Source organism: Sminthopsis crassicaudata, chromosome 3, assembly GCF_048593235.1.
Source record: "Sminthopsis crassicaudata isolate SCR6 chromosome 3, ASM4859323v1, whole genome shotgun sequence".
Taxonomy (NCBI): Eukaryota; Metazoa; Chordata; class Mammalia; order Dasyuromorphia; family Dasyuridae; genus Sminthopsis; species Sminthopsis crassicaudata.
The window spans coordinates 598,744,831-598,765,240 of NC_133619.1; the positions used below are offsets into that span (position 1 = coordinate 598,744,831).

The 20,410-nt window shown below is 43.9% G+C and overlaps 1 protein-coding gene across 6 annotated transcripts in view; it reads left to right on the plus strand.

The window, feature by feature from the left end:
* PHC2 (polyhomeotic homolog 2) overlaps nucleotides 1–20,410 on the plus strand; it is a 139,572-nt gene that overhangs the window by 66,684 nt on the left and 52,478 nt on the right. For 4 of the 6 annotated variants that reach the window (XM_074305510.1, XM_074305513.1, XM_074305512.1 and 1 more), the window contains 6 exons: nucleotides 510–737; nucleotides 8,244–8,402; nucleotides 8,767–8,844; nucleotides 9,362–9,526; nucleotides 12,455–12,607; nucleotides 13,656–13,962. In XM_074305510.1, the coding sequence (XP_074161611.1) occupies nucleotides 564–737; nucleotides 8,244–8,402; nucleotides 8,767–8,844; nucleotides 9,362–9,526; nucleotides 12,455–12,607; nucleotides 13,656–13,962 (1,036 nt within the window). In that variant the 5' untranslated portion in view covers nucleotides 510–563. The remainder of the gene's footprint in view (nucleotides 1–509; nucleotides 738–8,243; nucleotides 8,403–8,766; nucleotides 8,845–9,361; nucleotides 9,527–12,454; nucleotides 12,608–13,655; nucleotides 13,963–20,410) is intronic. The other 2 variants (XM_074305514.1, XM_074305515.1) reach the window with 1 other exon arrangement.

Sequence of the window (20,410 nt, forward strand, 5' to 3'; positions counted from 1 at the left end):
GAATATGCCAGGCACTATGCTAAGCACTTTTGCAAATATTATCTCATTTAATCCTCACAACAGTTCTGTGAGTTAAAAGTAACATTTTATGTTCTCATTATTTGTTATTCCACAGTGCATTTCTGATCAGGGTACTCTGTGATCTCTACCCACTGTCTTTTTTTAAACCATGTCTTGTTCTTTTCCCATTGTAAAATTATCTTAAATACATGAGCAGTCTTATCCTACAATTATAGGGCCCATGGCAACCTTAAAGAGACTAACTTTTAATTAGAGACCCTGTATTCTGAAATCTTTTCAATGCAAGTCTGCCAATTCTGAGTGCTCAAGGGAGTTCTCTTACCCGCTCACCATATTGCCTCCCAAGTAGAATGGAAGCCTTGTGAGGATAGGGACTGTTTCATTTTTAATACATCCTCTAATGCACTGCATGTAATAGATACTTAATAATTTTTAATGGATATTAATTGAGTTCACGTTTCTAGCTTCACTTCTCTTTTTCTTTGCAGCTCTTACTTGCCCATCTGTCTCCTGAGCACCCTGATTGTATCACCCTATAGGCCATGGAGAATGAGCTGCCAGCCCCCCCTACATCTATCAATGCCACCGTTGCAAGCAGTACCAGCGGGGTCAGTAGTAACAGCAGCAGCAACAGCAGCAATGGTGGTAACCGTTCTACTGGAGCTGGACCTCAGATTTCTGTGTATAGTGGTATCCCCGACCGGCAGACTGTACAGGTAACCTTAAATTGTTTTGGTACATCTTGGACCCCAGAGCTAAGCCTTAAGGTCTCCAGTTGAGAAACTTAGAAAAAATCTTTCTTAAAAGCTATACAAAAAGTTATGCTATCCTCTGATAGCATTTAAGAGAAGAATAGATGCAAACATTAAGAGAAAGGGAATTTGATGCTGTAGCTTAGGGACTCCTTATACTGACCAGATATTGCCTTAACTCAGTGTTACCCAATAGGATTTTGATGCTCAAGAGTAATAATTAAGCCACCATAATTGTAGACTCTCAGACTTCATAGTCTTAATCTTATTGAATTAGTTTAACTTCATCCTGTTCATGTACCCCTTCTTCCTTTTTCCTTTCACTGTTCATCTCTTTTTTCTTCCCCTGAGGCTGGGGTTAAGTGACTTGCCCAGGGTCACACAGCTAGGAAGTCTTAAGTGTCTGAGACCAGATTTGAACTTGGGTCCTCCTGAATTCAAGGCTGGTGCTTTATCCACTGAACCACCTAGCTGCCCCTTGTTCATCTCTTTTCAAACCCTAGCCCTGATTTTCTCCCATCTATCTGCTATGCTCCAATGTCACTGAATAAAGTCACCTAACTGTGCTGAATCCACTAGAAATTTATGTATTATGAGGGCACTCTCAACTGTGCCCTCCCTGTTTCACACCAAACTTTTCACTATTCTCTGGTTAACAATCATTGTCTTCACAGTAGCTGTTCTAAAACTTCTCTTCCTAAAACACTTATGCTACAACCTTCCCAATTTTTCTTAGCAAAAGACCTCTCTTCATATTTTTATTGAAAGTAATTGAGGCTACCATTAGGAGCTCTCTCTCCTCCATAGCTCAGATCACTTTATCATCCTCCTTTGTTTCATCTTGAAGGATGTATTGGTCAAAACCTCTACTTGTGACCTTTGTCCCATATTCTTTTATCTCTTCTGGAAATTTATTCCCAAAGTTATCCTTCCTGTATTTCTCATTTTCAGCCTCTTCTGGTTGATTGGTCCTGTCTCTTCTGCCTATCGACACTCTCATGTCTATCTTAAAAAACCTTTGACTTGACTCTATAATCCCTTTTAAATTATCATTTTCTAGACTGTCTTCTTCCTTTGATAGCCAAACTTCTAGGAAAAAAAAAAACTACTACATTTATTGACTCAACTTATGTCTCATTTACTTTGAAAACTTTAAAATATGTCCATCCCTGGTATTCAATTGAAACTAATCTCTTTAAAGTCAATAAATACTCATTTGTGTGTATTTATCTCTTTATTGCTTAATCTACTGGTTCCTTTCCAGTTCTCAAACTTTCTGACGTCTGTGCAGCATTTGAAACTATTGATCAACTCAAGTCAATAAGCCATGATTTGTAAGCCATTCTCTAATTGATAAATGGTCAAAGGATATGAACAGACAATTCTCAGATGAAAAAATTGAAACTATTTGTAGCCATATGAAAAGATGCTCCAAGTCATTATTATTCAGAGAAATGCAAATTAATACAACTCTGAGATACACTACACACCTGTCAGATTGGCTAGAATGACAGGGAAAGGTAATGCAGAATGTTGGAGGGGATATGGGATAACTGGGACACTGATACATTGTTGGTGGAGTTGTGAAAGAATCCAGACATTCTGGAGAGCAATCTGGAGCCATGTTCAAAAAGTTCTCAAACTGTGCATACCCTTTGACCCAGCGGTGTTACTACTGGGCTTATATCCTAAAGAGATCTTAAAAAAGGGAAAAGGACCTATATGTGCAAGAATGTTTGTGGCAGCCCTCTTTGTAGTGGTCAGAAACTGGAAGCTGAGTGGATGCCCATCAATTGGAGAATGGCTGAATAAATTGTGGTATATGAATGTTATAGAATATTATTGTTCTATAAGAAACGATCAGCAGGATGACTTCAGAAAGGTCTGGAGAGACTTAAATGAACTGATGCTGAGTGAAATGAGCAGGACCAGGAGATCATTATATGCTTCAACAACAATACTATATGATGATCAGTTCTGATGGACATGGCTCTCTTCAACAATAAGATGAACCAAATCAGTTCCATTTGTTCAATAATGAACAGAACCAGCTACACTCAGCGAAAGAACTCTGGGAAATGAGTGTGAACCACTACATAGCATTTCCAATCCCTCTGTTTTTGTCCACCTACATTTTTTATTTCCTTCACGGGCTAATTTTACACTATTTCAAAGTCCGATTCTTCTTGTGCAGCAAAATAACTGTTTGGACATGTATACATACATTGTTTTTAACTTATATTTTAACATATTTAACATGTATTGGTCAACCTGCCATCTGGGGGAAAAGGTGGGGGAGGAAGGGAAAAATTGAAACAAAAATTTTTGCAACTGTCAATGTTGAAAAATTACCCATGCATATATCTTGTAAATAAAAAGTTATAATAAGAAAAAATAAGCCATGATTTGTGCCAAGCACTATGCTGAATACTGGGTATACTAGAAAGAAAAAAACAGGCCTTGCTCTCAAGGAGCTCACAATCCAGAGGAGGAGCAAATATGTAAACAGCTATTATAAATAAGACATTGACAGTATAGATTAGAGATAATCAGAAGGAAAGCACTTGTATTAGGGGATATTGGAAAAGACTTTCCATTGAAAGTGGTCCCAAGCTGAGCCTTACATGGAATCATAATCGAATTGCATTTCAGTGTGTTTTTTATTTTTATTTTTTGCTGAGGCAATTGGGGTTGAGTGACTTGCCTAAGGTCACACAGCTAGGAATTGTTAAGTGTCTGAGGTCACATTTGAACTCAGGTCCTCCTGACTTCAGGGCTGGGGCTCTACTCACTGTGCCACCTAGTTGCCCCTAGTGTATTATTTTTCTTTTCATAATTGTAGTCATTGTACATCTTGTTCTCCTGGTTCTGCTTTCTTTGCTTTGCTTTAGTTTATATGAGTCTTCCTGCATTTCTCTGAATTCTTCACATTGTTTTTACAAAACCCTGATATCCCCCTATTCTCATACATTGTAGTTTGTTGATTTGGGGGTTACATCTCTTTCCAAATTGGGTGACCATGTGTAGGCCATATCTGATTCCTTGTATTTCTACTCTGAAACATTTCCTCGAGAAAAAGTTTTCTAGCTATCACTTTCCCCTAGATGCTTAGAAAAGACCAGAAAGACAAAAGAGCAGCTGATGCAGAGAAGGGGATAAGTAGAAGAATCCTGGAAAGAGCATTCAGGAAAGCAACCTCAATGGAAAAGAGTCCTGAGGAGAAAGGAGAGAGAGGAAGCAGCAAAAGAAGAATCAGGCTTCAGAGAAGACATGGAAGAGCAGAGCCCAGTAGGAAACTGGGCCCAGCCTGAGTTTGTGTGCCCAATTGTGATTCATGAGAATCCAGGCTCTGAGGCTGGAATTTCTTCAAATATTTTGTCCTAAAGCCAGAAGTCTGGCATTCTAACACTTCTGTTCAGTAAACTCCAGTGACTCTCTCTTGGTCCTAGGATAGGAACTCCTCTGTTTGTTATTTAGAACCTTTTTGCAAAATCTTTTTTCAGTCATAGACATCACACTAGAAGGCTAGAAAAAGATCTTACTGGTGGGGAGGGGGCACAGGGGAAGAGGGGAGGAAGTGCCTAGAGCTGCAATTCAGCCTGGGGATTTGACTGAGAGGTCAGGAGGCCTACTCAGACCAAGGCCCAGCTTGGGGCAGTATTTGCCAGGGAAGAGCTGCAGGTGAGTGACAGAAGATCAAGGAGGAGGAGCAAGGATTCTGGGGCCTTAGGGGCGGAGAAAGAGAACACAGAGCTTTGCTTTTTTTCTCAGAGAAAAGGCTGTGTGGGGTGAGGTCAGAGGGCAGCTCTTTGTCACTGTCCAGAGGCCTTTTCTTAGCCAATCCCCTTGGAAAGGGAGGAATATTCTGAGGAAAGGGAAGGGATTGTGGGGGGTGGGAGAAGATAGGGAGGAGAGTTTAAGCTAAAGAGAGAAAGGGAGAAAGGAAGGAAGGAAGGAAAGAGAAAAGGAGACAGACAGGCAAGGGGCCAGCCCTAGCATCCCTGTAAAACTCTGGCTGGGAAGAGGCTGAGCTGTAGAAAGCAGAGCTGCACTCAGTCTGGAGAGGCACAGCATTCCTACCATACAGCCCAAGAGGCCTTGTTTTCAGGGAAGCCACAGCAGCAGGCCCCTGGAGAGCATCATCAAGAGTCAAAAACAGGGAGCTTTCTGAAAGTATTGGTGCCTAGAGGGATGGTTTGTGGCCCCTAAGCTGCATTCAGGTGAGTCTTAGGCCTGCTACCTATTTCCAAAAATAGGACAGGTACCCTACTGATCTTTACTCTCCACCATTGCTTCATTCTTGCTCTAGGTTCCTGCCCTATTTGTGCTTCTGTTTATTTACTTCACCTCATCTTTTTCTCTCTTTGCTTTCTATATTCTAGTCAAACTAGCCTACATGCCATTTCCTGTCTAGTTCCCTCTGAGTTGCTTTTGCATGGATTGTATACTTCATGTCTAGGGGATAGCCACCTCATGGATGTAGTCTCACAGTTTCAGAGTTGGAAGGAATCTCAATGACTATCCAGTCTAATTCATCCAGGAAAAAATTTATTAGTATGCATTTATTAAGTGCCTACTAGATACCAGGTACTGTGCTAGGCTTTGGGGATACAAGGGGCTTTTAACTTTTTCTCAGGTGAGGTATTATAATCCTATATAAGTATATACAGAACTAATATAAAATAGTGTACTAGGAAGTGCTAAGCAGCTGGAGGGCAGGGGTGAAGTTGATGATTGAGATGGATTTTGAAGGAAATTAAAGATTTTAAGAAGCAAAAGAGAAGAAAAAGGTTCTAAATAACAAACAGAGGAGTTCCTATCCTAGGATTAAGAGAGAGTCACTGAAGTTTATTGAACAGAAGTGTTAGAAGGCCAGACTTCTGCTTTAGGAAAACCTTAGGCAACTATGTAGAGAAAGCTGAAAGAAGAAGAGCTTTGAGATGGGAGTCCAGAATGGAGACCAGTATAGTGTAGTCCAGGTGGGAAGGGATGAAGAGGGGTAGTGCAGGAGGTATGTGGAGGGTTAAGCAATAGCATATATGGGATAAGAGAGATGAAGGAGTTGAGAATGATACCATACCTCCTAACCTGAGGGACGAGAAGAAGAATGGTTCCCTCAGTGGAGACAGAGATTATCAGAAGAAGGAGATAAGTTTTGGGGAGAAGGTAATGAGTTCTTTCTGGATAGTTTGAATCTGAATGGCCTATGGGATATCCATTTGGAAATCTCCCATAGGCAACTGGTGGTGTGGGACTGGAGACTAGGAGAGAACTAAGGTTAAATGTAAGAAATAATATGAGATAATGTTTGTAAGAAACTTATTAATACAGTGCCTACACATCGTAATGGTAGCCTTACTCTGTTTTTCCCCATATATAGACCTCATAGTCATCTGTGTAGTTGATGACATAAAGGAACTCCCACATTATATAGGCCAGTGGCAGCCTTTACTTAAATTTAAGCCTCCAATGAGGGCCTAACCACTTCTGAGGCAGCCAATTCCACTTGTGAAAAGCTCTGATTGTTAGAGTCAGGAGATCTGCATTCAGGTGTGCTACTTCCTATGTAATCTCTGGCAATTTGCTTAACTTTCCTCATCTTCAGAATAAAAAGGTTGAACTAGACAATTTCTGAGGCACCTTCTACTAACTGGAATGGTGAGATGAGTCGAAGAGTGCTAGTTAGGTGGCCAACAGTCCTGTATGGTCCCACTTCCTCAGCATAAATAGGAATGAGAGGGGAAACACTAGCTTTAAGAGGGCTTCTTGTAGAAACACCAGATCTTCCTGACTCCAAATACATCCCTTAACCAATTCAGTACTCTGCTTGCCTTTCAGATGTTCAGAAAATAGTATTTTCAAGTCCCCTGAGTGTCTTTCTGTGTTGGGTTTTATTTCTAAACAATGTGAATACCAAGTACTATGTTGAAAGGTCACCTGGAAGTATCTGTCTGGGTCTGTCTAGAGTAGTGGCCTTTGGGTTAGGCCAGGTGGAAAAATGAAAAGATAATCAAAAGGCATCTTAGTGAAATAGAAAGTTCCCTGGACTTGGTATCAGAAGAAGAGGAAATCTGAAGTCTTATACTTATATTTTAAACCTCAGATTTATGCATCACGGGGTGAAAGCCATGGCTAGTAGACAGCACTTTCTGAAAAAGAACTTGGGCAGGAGAGGTTAGGTTGTTTAGGTCTATATTAGTCCGTGTTGTGATATTGCAGCCCAGAAAAGTAATACAGAAAAACCAGGAATAAAGAGGTGACAGTATACTCTTCTCTAGTGAAATTTCATCTAAAGTTCTATGTTCAATTCTGGGCACCACAAGTTAGAAAGAATGTTGGCAGGCATCTGATGATAATTAACCAGGCTCTTGAAATACCTTGAATTCAAACTTTATGAGATTCAATTCAAGGTTTAGGAATCCTCACCCAGGAGAAGGGAAAATTAAGGAGGGTTTTGATAGCTGTCTTAACAGCATTTAAAGGCCTGTCACCCTTTTTTTCTGTTTCCAGAGAGCAGAATTAAGAACATTGGGGAAAATGGCAAAAAAAATGTTTTTGCTGTGGGGGAAAAGAGGAACACTTCCTAACAATTAGCATTATCTAAGAGTTTCCTGGCCTGTCTTGTGTGGGTTCCTCTTCGTTGGAGACCTTCAAGAAAAGGTGGCATCAATTTCAGAAAAACCTGGAAAGTCTAATACAAGCAAATGCAGGATAAAATGAGCAGAACCAGGAAAACTTTGTAAAAGCATCTACGCAACATTTTGTGATGATCGACTATGATTGACTAAGCTCTTCTCAACAGCACAGTGATCCATGAGCAAGTATAAAGAGCTCATGAAGTAAAATGCTATCCATAATCAGAAAAAGAACTGATGAACTGCGAAAGCAAATTGAAGCATATTTTTTCACATACTTTATTCTTTCTCATGGGATTTTTTCTTTTGATCTGTTTCTTATTTCACAAGTGTGACAATATGCAAATATGTTTCACATGAGATAGCACATGTATAAACTAAATCACAGTCTTACCTTCTTCAGAAATGGGGGAAGGAGAAAATTTTGGAACTCAAAATCTTGTAAAAATGAATGCTAAAAAAAATTTGTCATGTATCTGGGGGAAAAAACAAAATGCTATTATATTTAAAAAAAAAAAAAAAAAAGGAGGAAAGGTGGTATAACCATAGGGACGTTGCAAACAAAATTATTTTCGAGATTTAGGTTGAACTAATTGTCAACTGAAGACCCTTCCAACTCTGAAATTCTATAATTGTGTTATATTAGACCAGAAGAAATGACAGAAGAAAGGAGGAACTTGTGCAGTTTACAGCACAGTGCTCTGCCCCACTAACCATCAGAGGGATCTATTGTTGGGTCCAATTCACTGGCCTGATGGCACTAGCCATGAATCTGCTGATTGGAGTGAAAAAGGTTTGTTTCCTTCAACTTAGCCATTTTGGTGTTTTCTCTTAGGTGATACAGCAAGCCCTGCACCGGCAGCCTAGCACTGCAGCTCAGTACCTCCAGCAGATGTATGCAGCCCAACAGCAGCACCTCATGCTGCAGACAGCAGCACTCCAGCAACAGCACCTCAGCAGCGCCCAGCTCCAGAGTCTGGCAGCCGTGCAGCAGGTGCATCGGGAGGGCTAAACCTGCACGTGTGTGGATGTGTGTGTGAGAGAAGAGAGAGATGAAGACAAACAAAGTTGGGAGATCCCCACCCCTCTCCATGAAAGTCTCTATGAGGGTTCCTGGCCACCTGCATGTTTGTCTCATTTCTGGCCATCTCTGGTGACCCAGAATAGCCTCTCAGCTTGGGGCCTCTCGTAGCTAGAGTAATTAAGCAGGAACTCACTATGCAGAGGATGGAGAATGTTGGTGTTGTGGTAGAAGGAAAGGGCTACAGAAAGGAAGGTAGAGGAGATAGAAAGTTTTTTGAGCCTAAAAGAATTGTGGGGAAGTCTGGAACCCCCGTGACAGTGTTGTTGTTTTATAGGCAAGTCTGGTGGCCAACAGACAAGGGGCCTCTTCAGGCAACAATGGCTCTGCACAGTCCCCAGCCCAATCACCTTCGGTAAGTAGTATGATGAATAAGTGAAGATGAAAGTCCACAATTCTGGGGCTGATTTCTTCTAATCCTGCTTTGAACACCCATGTGTTCCCAGGTTCCATACTGTGAGGAATCTTTGCCTAGGTCAGGTGAAGGGACATCTCTGTCCCTCTCTCATGCACTTCCCATAACTGGCTAGATTTCAGAGGAACTCAGTCACCTGCCCCTCCTTGTGGCAAGGTCTCTCTGGCTTTCTCTAAGGGCCTTTGCTACCCTGATTAGTCAAGAAAGTTTGCATGCTTCTCTCTGTTCTCCCTATTTTCTTCCCCCTCCCTCCAAGGGCTTGTGTTCATTCACACATGACATGGGCACCCAAGACCAGAGAGGGTCACATTCAATCCTTATTCTCACAGAGTTGGACCCAAAAGAGTCTGGGCCCACTAAGGAAGCCAAAGGTAGATAGAAGTGCTTTATAAATGGATGCAATCATAAGTAGGCTAGCCGCTGAACTTGTCATTTTCTACTGTTAATGTCTCTCCAGATAAACCTGGCAGCCTCCCCAGCAACAGCTCAGCTCATCAACCGTGCCCAGAGTGTCAACACAGCTGCAGCCTCAGGCATTGCCCAGCAGGCTGTGCTGTTGGGCAACACCTCGTCTCCGGCACTGACAGCCAGCCAGGCACAGATGTATCTGAGGGCACAGATGGTGAGCACTCGTGGCTTGGACATGGCTGGACTCTTCCTGTGGTTTTAGAGTAGGGAACCCAGGAGAACTGAGAGAGGTCCAAAGGGAAATTGAGGCACAGAAATAGGAAGAAGGCAGGTCAGGAGTAAATGGTTTAAAAAAAAAAGGAAAGAAAGAAAGAAAGTGACAGATCTGAAAACAGAGGGAAAAAGGAACAGATAGTTTAGGGATTAGGATAAAAACAGGTAGACAGAGCTATGGATTATCTCAGGACCTGAGCAAAGAGGGATAAATATTGTTTCTGTCCCTTTCCTTGCCTTCTGAGAAGAAAACAAGGCCACTCAGTTCAGGCCTCCCCTACAGTTCTACACCTTGCAGCACTTGGACAGGAAAGGGGACATGCACAGGACATAGCAGGCTGCACTTGGATGAACCTGACTTCAGATCTGCATCCCTCACTACCTGAGATATCTTGGGCAAGTCTCTTCAGCTCTTGGAGCCTTAGTTTTCTCCTCTATAACTTGAAGGAATTGTACTATATGATCTCCAAAGCCCTTCCAGCTCTCTATTCTTTGATCCTATTTGACAGACACATACCACCAGAATAAGAAAGGGGGAAAGAGTTGTTCACACAATTTTAATTGTCCCTTTTGGAAATATGTATATAGAACCCACCACCAAAGTAGAGGCAAAGTATTAATTCCACTAGACATAACATGCAGTTATAGACATTACTATGTGGAATAATCGTAATCTAGCAAGTATGCAATTAATAGCTTTCAAAATATAAAGACCTAGAGAAAGAAAAGTGGAAATGAGATGAGATGAGATGTTATGTCAACTTCTCTCTTTAAGGATTCTTCCAGCTCTAATTTGATGCTTTTCTAATCCTTGATCTCTCCTTGTATGCTATTTGAGTTCTCCTACGATGCTTTCATAGCAAAAAACCAAAAAAAAAAAAGTACCAAAAAAGTCATGTAATTCACCTGTACAGTAACCCAGAGGTCACTGAATAACAAGGAATAACTGCTTGTCCTCAGACTATTTCTATCTGAACCCTATCCCCCCCAAAAAAGAGGTAAAAAACATGATAATAGTACATCAAGATTTTCAAAATGCTTTATATACATTATCTCTTTTGGTCAGGCCATGGTAGTCAAAGCCCTCCTAGTTACTGTGTGGGCCTTACCTGAACTCCTCCAGTACTGCAGCCTCAGCTACTTGAAGGGGAGGAGATTCCCTTCCAAATCATGACACTAGCCCTGAGCAAACTTCCCCAAACCACTGGGCTGAGGCCCAAATCCTGGGCTTGCCAGTGTGTAAGGGAATCCCCCGGAGAGGGCTAGAACTGTTACATGGATCAGACCCTCTGGGCCTATGGCTGAGCGTGAAAGCAAACATCTCTTCCTATGAAGTTGCTGGTATATAACACTTGAAGCCTTGATGGGGCCCCTTAACTCGTCTTCATGCTCCTGGTGGTGAGACTTCATGGGAAGTCTTCTCAATGGAAAAGCTGAAGTCACCGAATTAGACTGTGTCTCAGAACCCTGCCTCAAATCTTCCACATTGAGAGAGGAGCATCTCCTTTTTTCTCTCTTATCAGTCCTTGGAGCCTGCTGGAACCTCATTACTTTACTCTTTACCATTCCTTTCTCATGTTTGCCACAATGATTGTGAACAAATCGCTTGCACCATTTTCCTGTACCCAGAGGACAAGAGTAGAGTTTACAAACTCTTTTTCTCCCTGCATCCTCTTAATTGATAACTCCATTAGAGAGCATGGCTGGATCTTCCTTCACTGAACTCGTCCTTAGCCAACTCCTAGGGCAGGCCCCAGGGCTTCTGGGGGTTGACTTAATTTTTACTGTTTACAGCTTTATAAGTGTGTTGTCAAAGGGACATATACACACGTGTGGACACACTCAAGGAACTCATGCACATAATTGTATAGAATTTGAGAGCTGGAAAAAATCCTTAATGAGCATCTAACCTCACTCATCTAGATCGGATCAGGAGTCCCTTACTATATGGCATCCTTGACCATATCCTGCCTCTGCCAGAATACCTCCAGTTTGTGGAAGCTCGTTATAACAAAAGGCTCATTCCACTTTTTGTTGGCATTATTTCTGGGGAAGCGTTCCCTAATGTATCAGTCTAAAATTTCCTTTTTGAAACTTCTATGTATTGTTCCCAGTTCTTCATTCTGGAACTAAGGGAAATTTCCTCTTCCATGTGACAACTCATCATACACCTAGAAAGAGAGATGTTGTCATGTTTTCCCTGGGCCTTCTCTAAGGACAGACATAGATACATAGGGATGCCCCACCCAGGAAAGCAAAGCCAGTCATACACAGGTAAAGGAATCACAGAGAGCAGCAAAATAATGAACATCTTCAGGGAGAAAACAGGAAGAGAAAGGGATGTTCTCTGTTATCTGTGTAGAGAACTACATAGAACACTCAGAGAGAGGAACACACACACCCACACTCCTAGTCTCGATCTCTAGTGTACAGTTAGTATTTTCAGGTCCTTTGAAAGTGTTTGACAGCAAAGTAAATGTGGCCTAATCTGGCCAAGTGTGTGTAGTCGATTTGATCTGTTCTGTGGCCCAGGACAGCTGTAGGCCAGTTTTCTGGGCATGTGCCTGGGCGTGGGGTAGGGTGGGAGGCTCTGACCTTGCCTAGGATTATCCTTGGTTCCTAGTACCTGAGGAAACTGATGGAGGCCGAGGCTTCCCTGGGGAGAATTGTGCCAAATCTAACCAGTAGCTCCTTAAATTGCCCCTAGAGTTCTCCCTGGACCTTTACCCTAGAGCCCCTGATTTGTTGGAAGCCTTCTACTTCTTTCTTGGCCTTCCCCATATCTGCCTCCTGGACCAGACTCCCCTCCTGCCTTGTGGCTGAGCCCACACTGGGCAGGTAAACGGCACCTCCTTTCCTGTGATTCCAGACCCAGCCAGGTAACCTGGTGCAGGTAACTAGGAGCCTAGGCGGCACTGTTCCTTTGTCCCCTCAGCTCATCTTCACGCCCACGGCCACCGTCACTACCGTGCAGCCTGAGCTCAGCACCGGCTCCCCTGCCCAGCCCCCCACCCCCAATCAGGTGAGGACTCCATGGAATGGGCCTGGGGGAGGGAAAGGGTGGGGTAAATGGTTCCTAGGGAGGCGGGTCCCCTTTCCCTCCCCCCCAGAAGGGTACTTGGGCAGACCTAGTGGATCTCCAGAATTTCTGGTAGGACAGGGCTCCCTAGGGAAGCAGGAGGCAGAACAGCCAGAAGTCTCCAGCTCAAGGCCCCTTCACTGCTATTCTTCACTTCCCAAGACACCTGTATGGGTGAGGAGCTTGGGAATAGCAAGCTGAGGCCAGAGAGTAAGTAACTGCTACTGGGGTCTGGGGGGCCCCAAACCCTCTCTGACATTCCCGTCAGGGCCTAGAGCCCACCCCCCCCATCTCTCCCACCATCCCTGAAGTGAGGCTTACTCAGTGGGTAAGTCTGCTCTTGAGGACATTAAGCCCATCCTAGCAGGAAAGATAGCAGGGCGTGAGCATGAACCTTTGGGTCCTGGCCTTGCCTTCCTGAGCAGCAAGGAAACAGCCAAGTGGGGGCCAGCCTGGGGAAGGGGATGGCAGGCTCTCTGCTGAGCCTGGCCAACGACTGGTGTCCAGCAGAGGGCGCCAAGAGCCAGGCTGTGGGAGGATGCCTCAGCTGAGAAAATCTAAGGACATAAGCTGTGAATGATTCTGGGGGCAGAAGAGCTGGGCCTGGGTGTTTGGTGCCTCACGGGGCAGAGGGAGGCTCTCCAGGGACAGCCTGCCCAGTGATCGGGCGTCGCGGGGATTGGCCTTCAGAGGCCCGGTGCTGCAGGGGCCCGGGGTCTGGCTTCCCCTCCCTGGCCTGGCTTGTAGTCCTTGCGTAGGACCCAGGTTCTGCTTTCATCCTTCTGTGCCCCCGCTGTCTGAACCCCAGACACAGCGAGGTCTCCTAACCCTGTGCTGCCGCCCCGGACCGATTCCTGGCCCGTTGTTTCCCGAGCTCCCTGGCACTGTCAGAAGTGTGTCGGCATTGCCTCCGCCCCTCGTCCCCATCCTCGTCCACATCCTCGTCCACACTTGGTGCTTCCCCCCACTCCCACAGGCCCCTCTTTTCCAGGTACAGAACCTGACCCTCCGAACGCAGCAGCCAGCCGCCACCACCGCCTCGGGCCCTCCCCCCACCCAGCCTGCACTGCCCAGCCTGGCCCTGAAGCCCACCCTGGGCGGCAGCCAGCCTCTGTCCGCCCCCTCCCAGGGCAGAAGCACCGCTCAGCCCCCAACAGGAGCCAAGCCTGGCATAAGTGACGGGGGGGCAGAGCAACTCAAGAAGGGGGACAGCGGCAATGTGCCAGGGAGCGCGGAGGGCCGGGGGGCACTGAGCCGCATGGTGTCCTCTGTGGCCACACACCCCCTCATCACACCAGGTAAGGCCTATGACGTTCTCTTGTTCCATAAGATCCCAAAGCACTGCAAGGCTGGCAGGACATTTCCATTCTTCCTTTTTCCAAGAAGAAGGGGTCTAGCCCTCTAGAAGAAGAGGCAGCCAGCCTCATTGAGGTTTCCCTCATTTCCCTGCCCCAGGTCCATTGGCCTGTGGTTTTATTCATTGCTTCTAGCTTGGTAGAGAAGCTATGAGAAGCTGGAGGGAGCAAGGTCAGCTCTTCCTCCCACACAGTGCGGTGTCTAAGCACAGCCCCCTGACTGCCCCTCGGGCTGGGAAGTGCAGATCCCTGATTTCAAAAGGAGACTTAGGGAACCTGGAGGGAGAGTGTTCCTCTGGCATGGAGAGCGGAGTACTCTGTTTGTAGCTTATAGACTCCATGTGCGAGGTGCTGGGCATAGTCTCTGTTCTCATAGACCTTACACTTAATGGACAAGAGCAACATGTCCATAGATAAGTAAATACAAAATATAAAGTAATTTTAGCGAGGGGATAAGGATTGCTAACAATTGTAGACTCAGGAAGGGCTTGTGTATGAAGGGGAGGTCCCGCCGGCCTTTGAGAAGGAATGGTGTCTGGCCACCTGTGGCAGGGTGCCAGGCTAACTAAATGCAGGCATTAAAAAATATGGCTTCATTCAAAACACATGTTATCAGTGACCTGGACAAAGGTACAAATGTCATGTAGGTGACGCAAGGCTAATATGTCAGAATTGAGACCCCAGCTCTCATCAGGAGAAAATAATGAGTTGAAGGAAATAAGAAACAACTTAATGAAAAGTGTAGTATTTAGGTGCAGAAACCTGCTGTATCCATAGAGTTTGGGTGAGGAAGGGTGGCTAGAGAACATGAAAAAGATCTCAAAGGCATCTGAATTCAAATTTGATCTTAGACATTTAAAGCTTCCTGGCTGTGTGACCCCGGGCAAGTCACTTAACCCCAATTGCCTCAGCAAAAAACAAAACAAAACAAAACAAAAAAAAAAAAAAAAAAACCTCAGTCACAGGAACTCTAAGGATCATCAAAATGACTTGGCAGCCCAAAAAGCCAATATGATCTTAGAGTGCATTAGCAGAAAGTGAACAAAACAAAGGACGTTAATCCCAGTAACTTGTACTTTTCAGACACTTTTGGGACACTATCTTCAGTCCCAGGCTTCATCTTGTAAGAGGGGCAGTGACACCAGCAGAGCTTGTTTGGAGAATCAGTCTAACATTTATTAAACTCCTACTTCATGCCAGACACTCTGCTAAGTGCTGGATAGTAAAGGGATTCAACATTGTTTCATGTATTTTAGAGCAGGGCAATGACATGGTAGCCATGTTCAAAATTTTGAAGGGTTGTCTTGTGAAAGGAGTATTCCAAGTTCACTGTGTACCTGAAATGGGGGGGGGGGGAGGGAGAGAGAAAGAGAGGGAGGGAGAAGAGAACTGTCCAAAAAGGGAAAGAATGGGAACATCTGTGCCAGAGGAGGTCAAGCAGATGCTTTGGGCAGAGTTAGAGTAGCAGCTACTGGGAGGAAATCCGATCTACAATCCAAAAGGTCTTTTGGATTCATCCATTCATCCCCATGATTGATCTGTGAGTTCTCTCTAGATCTGAATACTTCCCTCCAAATCTAGATCAGGGGCTGGAGGAGGGGGAGGAAGAGACAGAAGAAAGAGGAGGGGAAAAAAGAGGAAGAGAGAAAATGTACCAGGCACTGTACTAGGAGAATTCCACATTCCAAAGAACGTGTTCTATCCTGAGGTTGCTGAGCCGATTGGGCATTAAGGAACCTAGAGAGACCCACAGAACAGCCCACCTTCTCCTTGGGATTCCTTCACATTGGTTTAGATTGGTTACAGACTAGCCAGCCATCATCCTATAAATACCCCACCCTAGCCTAGGCACCCTAAGCCAGACTATGGGCTTCTCAAGCTCTTTTTGATGCTGATCCATAGGTCCAGAAGCCCCAGAACCTTCAGAATTGTTCGATTTTATAGACAGGGAAGGGAGTCCTGTTTCCATAGGCCTAATTTAAGCAGAAAAGATCTATGTGGACATAAAGACTAAAAAGTCTGTAGGGTCGAGGGTCAGAAGGTTGGGTGGGGAATGCTGTTGCAAATGCCCTCACTTATCAAGAGCACATTGGCCCCCACAGGGCTTTCTGTCAGCATCTGTGAGCTACAGAGGCACAAAGCCCCTTTCCTCATGGATTCAGATCAGTGGGTTTCACATTGTTCTAACAATCAGAATCCCTTCCCAAACTCCTCCTCCTTTTCTCTCCTTCCTCCCTCAGAGCTCTTTGGCCTGGGCCCCCACTCCCACCTCTCTGTATCTATAGACCTTTCCATATTAAAAGATAGCTGGGGGAAGGTTTGGATGGTCACAAGGGCTCAGGCTTTTGGAACAAAGAGTGGGTTGAATCAGGGAGGAAAGATGGGTCTTATAACCCCCTGAGGCAGCCTGGGGTCATGCTGGTCCTCAGTTCCACAGCCCCTTACCATCCCATCCAGCATACCCACTGGGACAGAATTGAGGGATTAGGAAACTGAAAGGGGGAGATGAATTAGAGGTGGGGGTGGCTTGGCCAGTCAGAGTTGCCCTTGAGCTGGCTGCTGCCTTAAGGAAGATGGTCAGTGGGGGGCTATGGGGTAGCAAAGAGGAATGCAGTTTCCTAGGGGCTATTTCCTCCTAGAGCAGGCTTCTAGTCCCAGCTGGGGCTGTTCCCACTGACAGCTGTTTGGGGGCAAAGCCCCTCCCCCATGGCAAGTTCCCTGCTGCTCTCATCCTGTCACCTTGGTAACCAGGCTTCTTTAGGCCTTACAAACAGAAAAGGCCCCCTCTGCCTTGAAAAGCTTTGAGGAGGGAGCAGAGCCTGGGGCTTGGCTTTAGGGAGGGAGTAAGGGTGGGAGAGAAGGAGGGGAGAGCTGGCTTTGCCGGGCTTAAATCTATGAGCCCTGCAGGATACTCCTGGCCTTGGCCTCCCAGAAAGCTAAGCCAAGCTTGACACCTGGTACTGAGCCCCAGAGGACAAGGTTCTGAACTAGGACAGACAGGAACCTCAGGTGTAGTGATGCCTTAAGGGTAGCTTCTATTCTGCTGCCAAATCCTCTCCAACTAGGGGCAAAGGCTGGAAAGGCAGTGATAGGAGAGGGAGGGGGTTGGTGCTATCAGCCCTGGAGGGTCATTGAGAATCAAAGGCTGTTTTCACCCCCTGTTTCCCAAGATCCCTCGTCAACTCTTTGTTCTGCCTTCTGCCACCACTCCTCCCCTCCTCCCCATCCCCCCTTTGCTTCTGCTCTTCTTGTCTACTCTATCCTCAGCAGGGCAGAAGGCACTATCCGTTAATAACAATTACTATATAGTTGCTTTGTTCTACCTCAGAGGTAGTTGTACATCAGTGGGATTAGCTGAACAGTTTGGGATTAGAAGGCACCACATTGTTTTCTACAAACAGCATTATTGATTGGCTGATTGATTGATTAAATGCCATTACGTGAAATTGAATAGAGAAGTGGATACCATTGCCTCTAGAAAAGCCCGGGTAGAAAAAGAAAATAGGAATGGACCTGTTTGATTGTGTGAGAGGATCAGGCTCTTTGGCCTGTTACCTCTTATAATTGAATATAGTCCTCTCATTATTGTTGTGTGTCCATAGATATATAGCACTCCCATATCTTTGTATGGATGGAATTACTGAATAGTTTTGCTTAAAAGTGATTATAGAGGTCACTTCCTCTATGTACCCCACTCCCCCACATACATACACATACACAAAATCACACTTAGATATCTAAGGATCTTTTCCTTTAACAAAAACCTTCAAAGATGGAGCAGCATTGCTAAAAGAGGGGCAGGTTTATTGTTTAACATCCTCTCTGCCACAAAGTACACATGCACCCCCACATAGAAGTGCATGCACCTTTCACTTGCCATTGGTGATCACCCAGTTTCCTTTGGAAATTCATTCTTCTCTTGATTTCCTTAGCACTGTGGTCATGCTTTTTCCTTAACTTGTTCCTCCTTTTCTCTCCTCCTCCTCTTTTCTGTGAGTCTTCCAGAAAATGCACTTCTAGGTTCTCTCCTTTTCTCCCTGTAACCTTAACTTCTTCCATGGTTTTAGCTAACTACCACCCGTATGCAGATGGTTTTCAAATCCACATCACTCTCCTTGATCTCTTCCCTGCCTACAATCCCAAAACTCTTAATCTGCTTCTAGGATAACTCTACTAGGAAATTTATCGTGCCCACACCTGAATTTTAAATGAATTTGCCATTTTCTTCCCCTAATAAGCCCATCTTCTAGTTGCCTTCTTGCTGCCAACACCACCACTCTTCATTCTAGGTTTCCTAATTGTGTTCAGCCTTAAAATCTCAGAAGGAACCTCAGAGGTCACCTAGTCTAGCATGTACCTGAATAAGAATCTCTTACAATATATTGGATAGAAGATTCTCCAATTTGTGTTTGAAGACCTCCAATGAAAGTGAGTGCACATCATTGCAGGGCAACCTATTCTATTTTTGTGTGGCTCCAATTATTTATTATCTTTTGCTTCCCCTTTTCTTTATTATCCTACTTCTCATTCATCATCAAAGTCTTAGTGATACTCTGTATGAGTGCTCAAATCTAGCACATTCTTTCTCTTTCCATAGCCATCATCATAATCTAGGTGCCCTTAATTATGTGCCTAGATGACTACAATAAACTCTTTCTCAATGATTATGGCTTGGTAACCAAGCAATCAATTTCTTTGTGACTTATTTTCTTATCTGAGAAATGGGAAAGATAATATTTATATCTGTGTATCACTGAAAAGATTTCTGTGGGTATGATGTGATGGTTATTTCATAACAGAACAGAGACATAATGCCTTATATTTCTTTCATGATTCCCCCATGGCACTTGGTAAAGGGTGCTGCCAAAAATTAATGCTTTATACTGCCATTTGAGTGACCAATTCACATATTACAAGCATATGGCTTAATGTATGTACTTCTCTCCCTCAGTAACTTATCATCTGTAGCTGGAGACAGTAAAAGCTCTAGAAATATATCTATTTCTAAAATATGTTTAACTACAGAATGATAAATAATTGGTGACTCTAGTTTCATAGCTAGCTTTCTTCCAGAAAACAAGCGCCTTAGAGATCTATTTCCTATCCCAGACTGCCTAGATAATACTGTACAGTTTAGCAAGTGTAGAGAAAATGAGTCCTTGCCTTTATGAACCTTACATTCTATAGGAGCTATTACATAAACTAAATAACTTTATGAATAATAATAGCAGTTTATATTTACATAGTGCTTTAAAGTTTGTAGAGCACTCTTCGTGACCAGAGCTTGTAATATACTCAATTTACAGATTGGATTTGGATGGTAGATAGAGCCCTGGACCTGGCTTCAAGAAGACCTGCCTTAGACACTAGCTATGTGATGCTGGGCAAGTCATTTAGTTTCCTCATCTGTAAAATGTAATAAATAACACCTACTTCTCATGGTTGTTATGAGGTCATTAGATCATATTGATAATGTAAGACAAACCTTAAAGCACTACATAAATTCTAATTATTACTGTTGTTATTGTAATTACCAATAATAAAAATTTGAGGTAGGATACAAACTCATGTTTTCCTAATTTTGTCTGGAACTTTATCCACGAATCAACATTAAAGTTCAAAACAAGATACAATGCAAAGTCAATTCTGACCAAAGAAGGCCTTTTGTAGGAGGTAGTATCTAAATTGGACTTCAAAGAATGATAGCAATTAATAGATAGAGGGAGGAAAGATCAAAGAAGGAAGCAAGAGTGTAGACTCTCCAAGCACAGGAAGCAGTGGGACCAAAGCTACAGGGGCCAGAAATAGCAAGGCACACCTAGGAGCCTGGAATGTGGCAACACAAATACACTATCTCTTAGAGGGAGACAAAGAATAACACAAAAGACTGGAAAAGAATGATGTATCCAGATTGAAGAGTAGATTGAATGACAGAGAAAGGATTGAACTTTACCTGACAACATAGAACCATGAAAGGCTTTTGAATAGAAGGCTGACATTGCTGGATTTACACATAAAGAAAATTGGTCTGGCAGTGATGTGACGGTTTTTCAAGGAGGAAGGAATTAAGGCACGCAGAAGACCTATTAGGTAGAATTCTATGGATGAAGCCCAGATTGAGAGTAATGAGAATAATCTGTGTTAGATGCTGGCACTAAGAACAGAGAAAAGGGGACAGATATAGATACAGCAGAGATCAATCAAAGAGATAAATATTGGTAACTGATAGATACTGATAACTAATAAGCAGGATGTACAAAGGGTACAGAGGAAAGAGAATCATGGGTAATCTTACAGTTTCAAACATGGGAGACTTGATTAATGATATTGCCACTGACATAAATGAGGAAATCAGAAAGAGGACTAGGGTTTGCACTAAAGTGGGGACAAA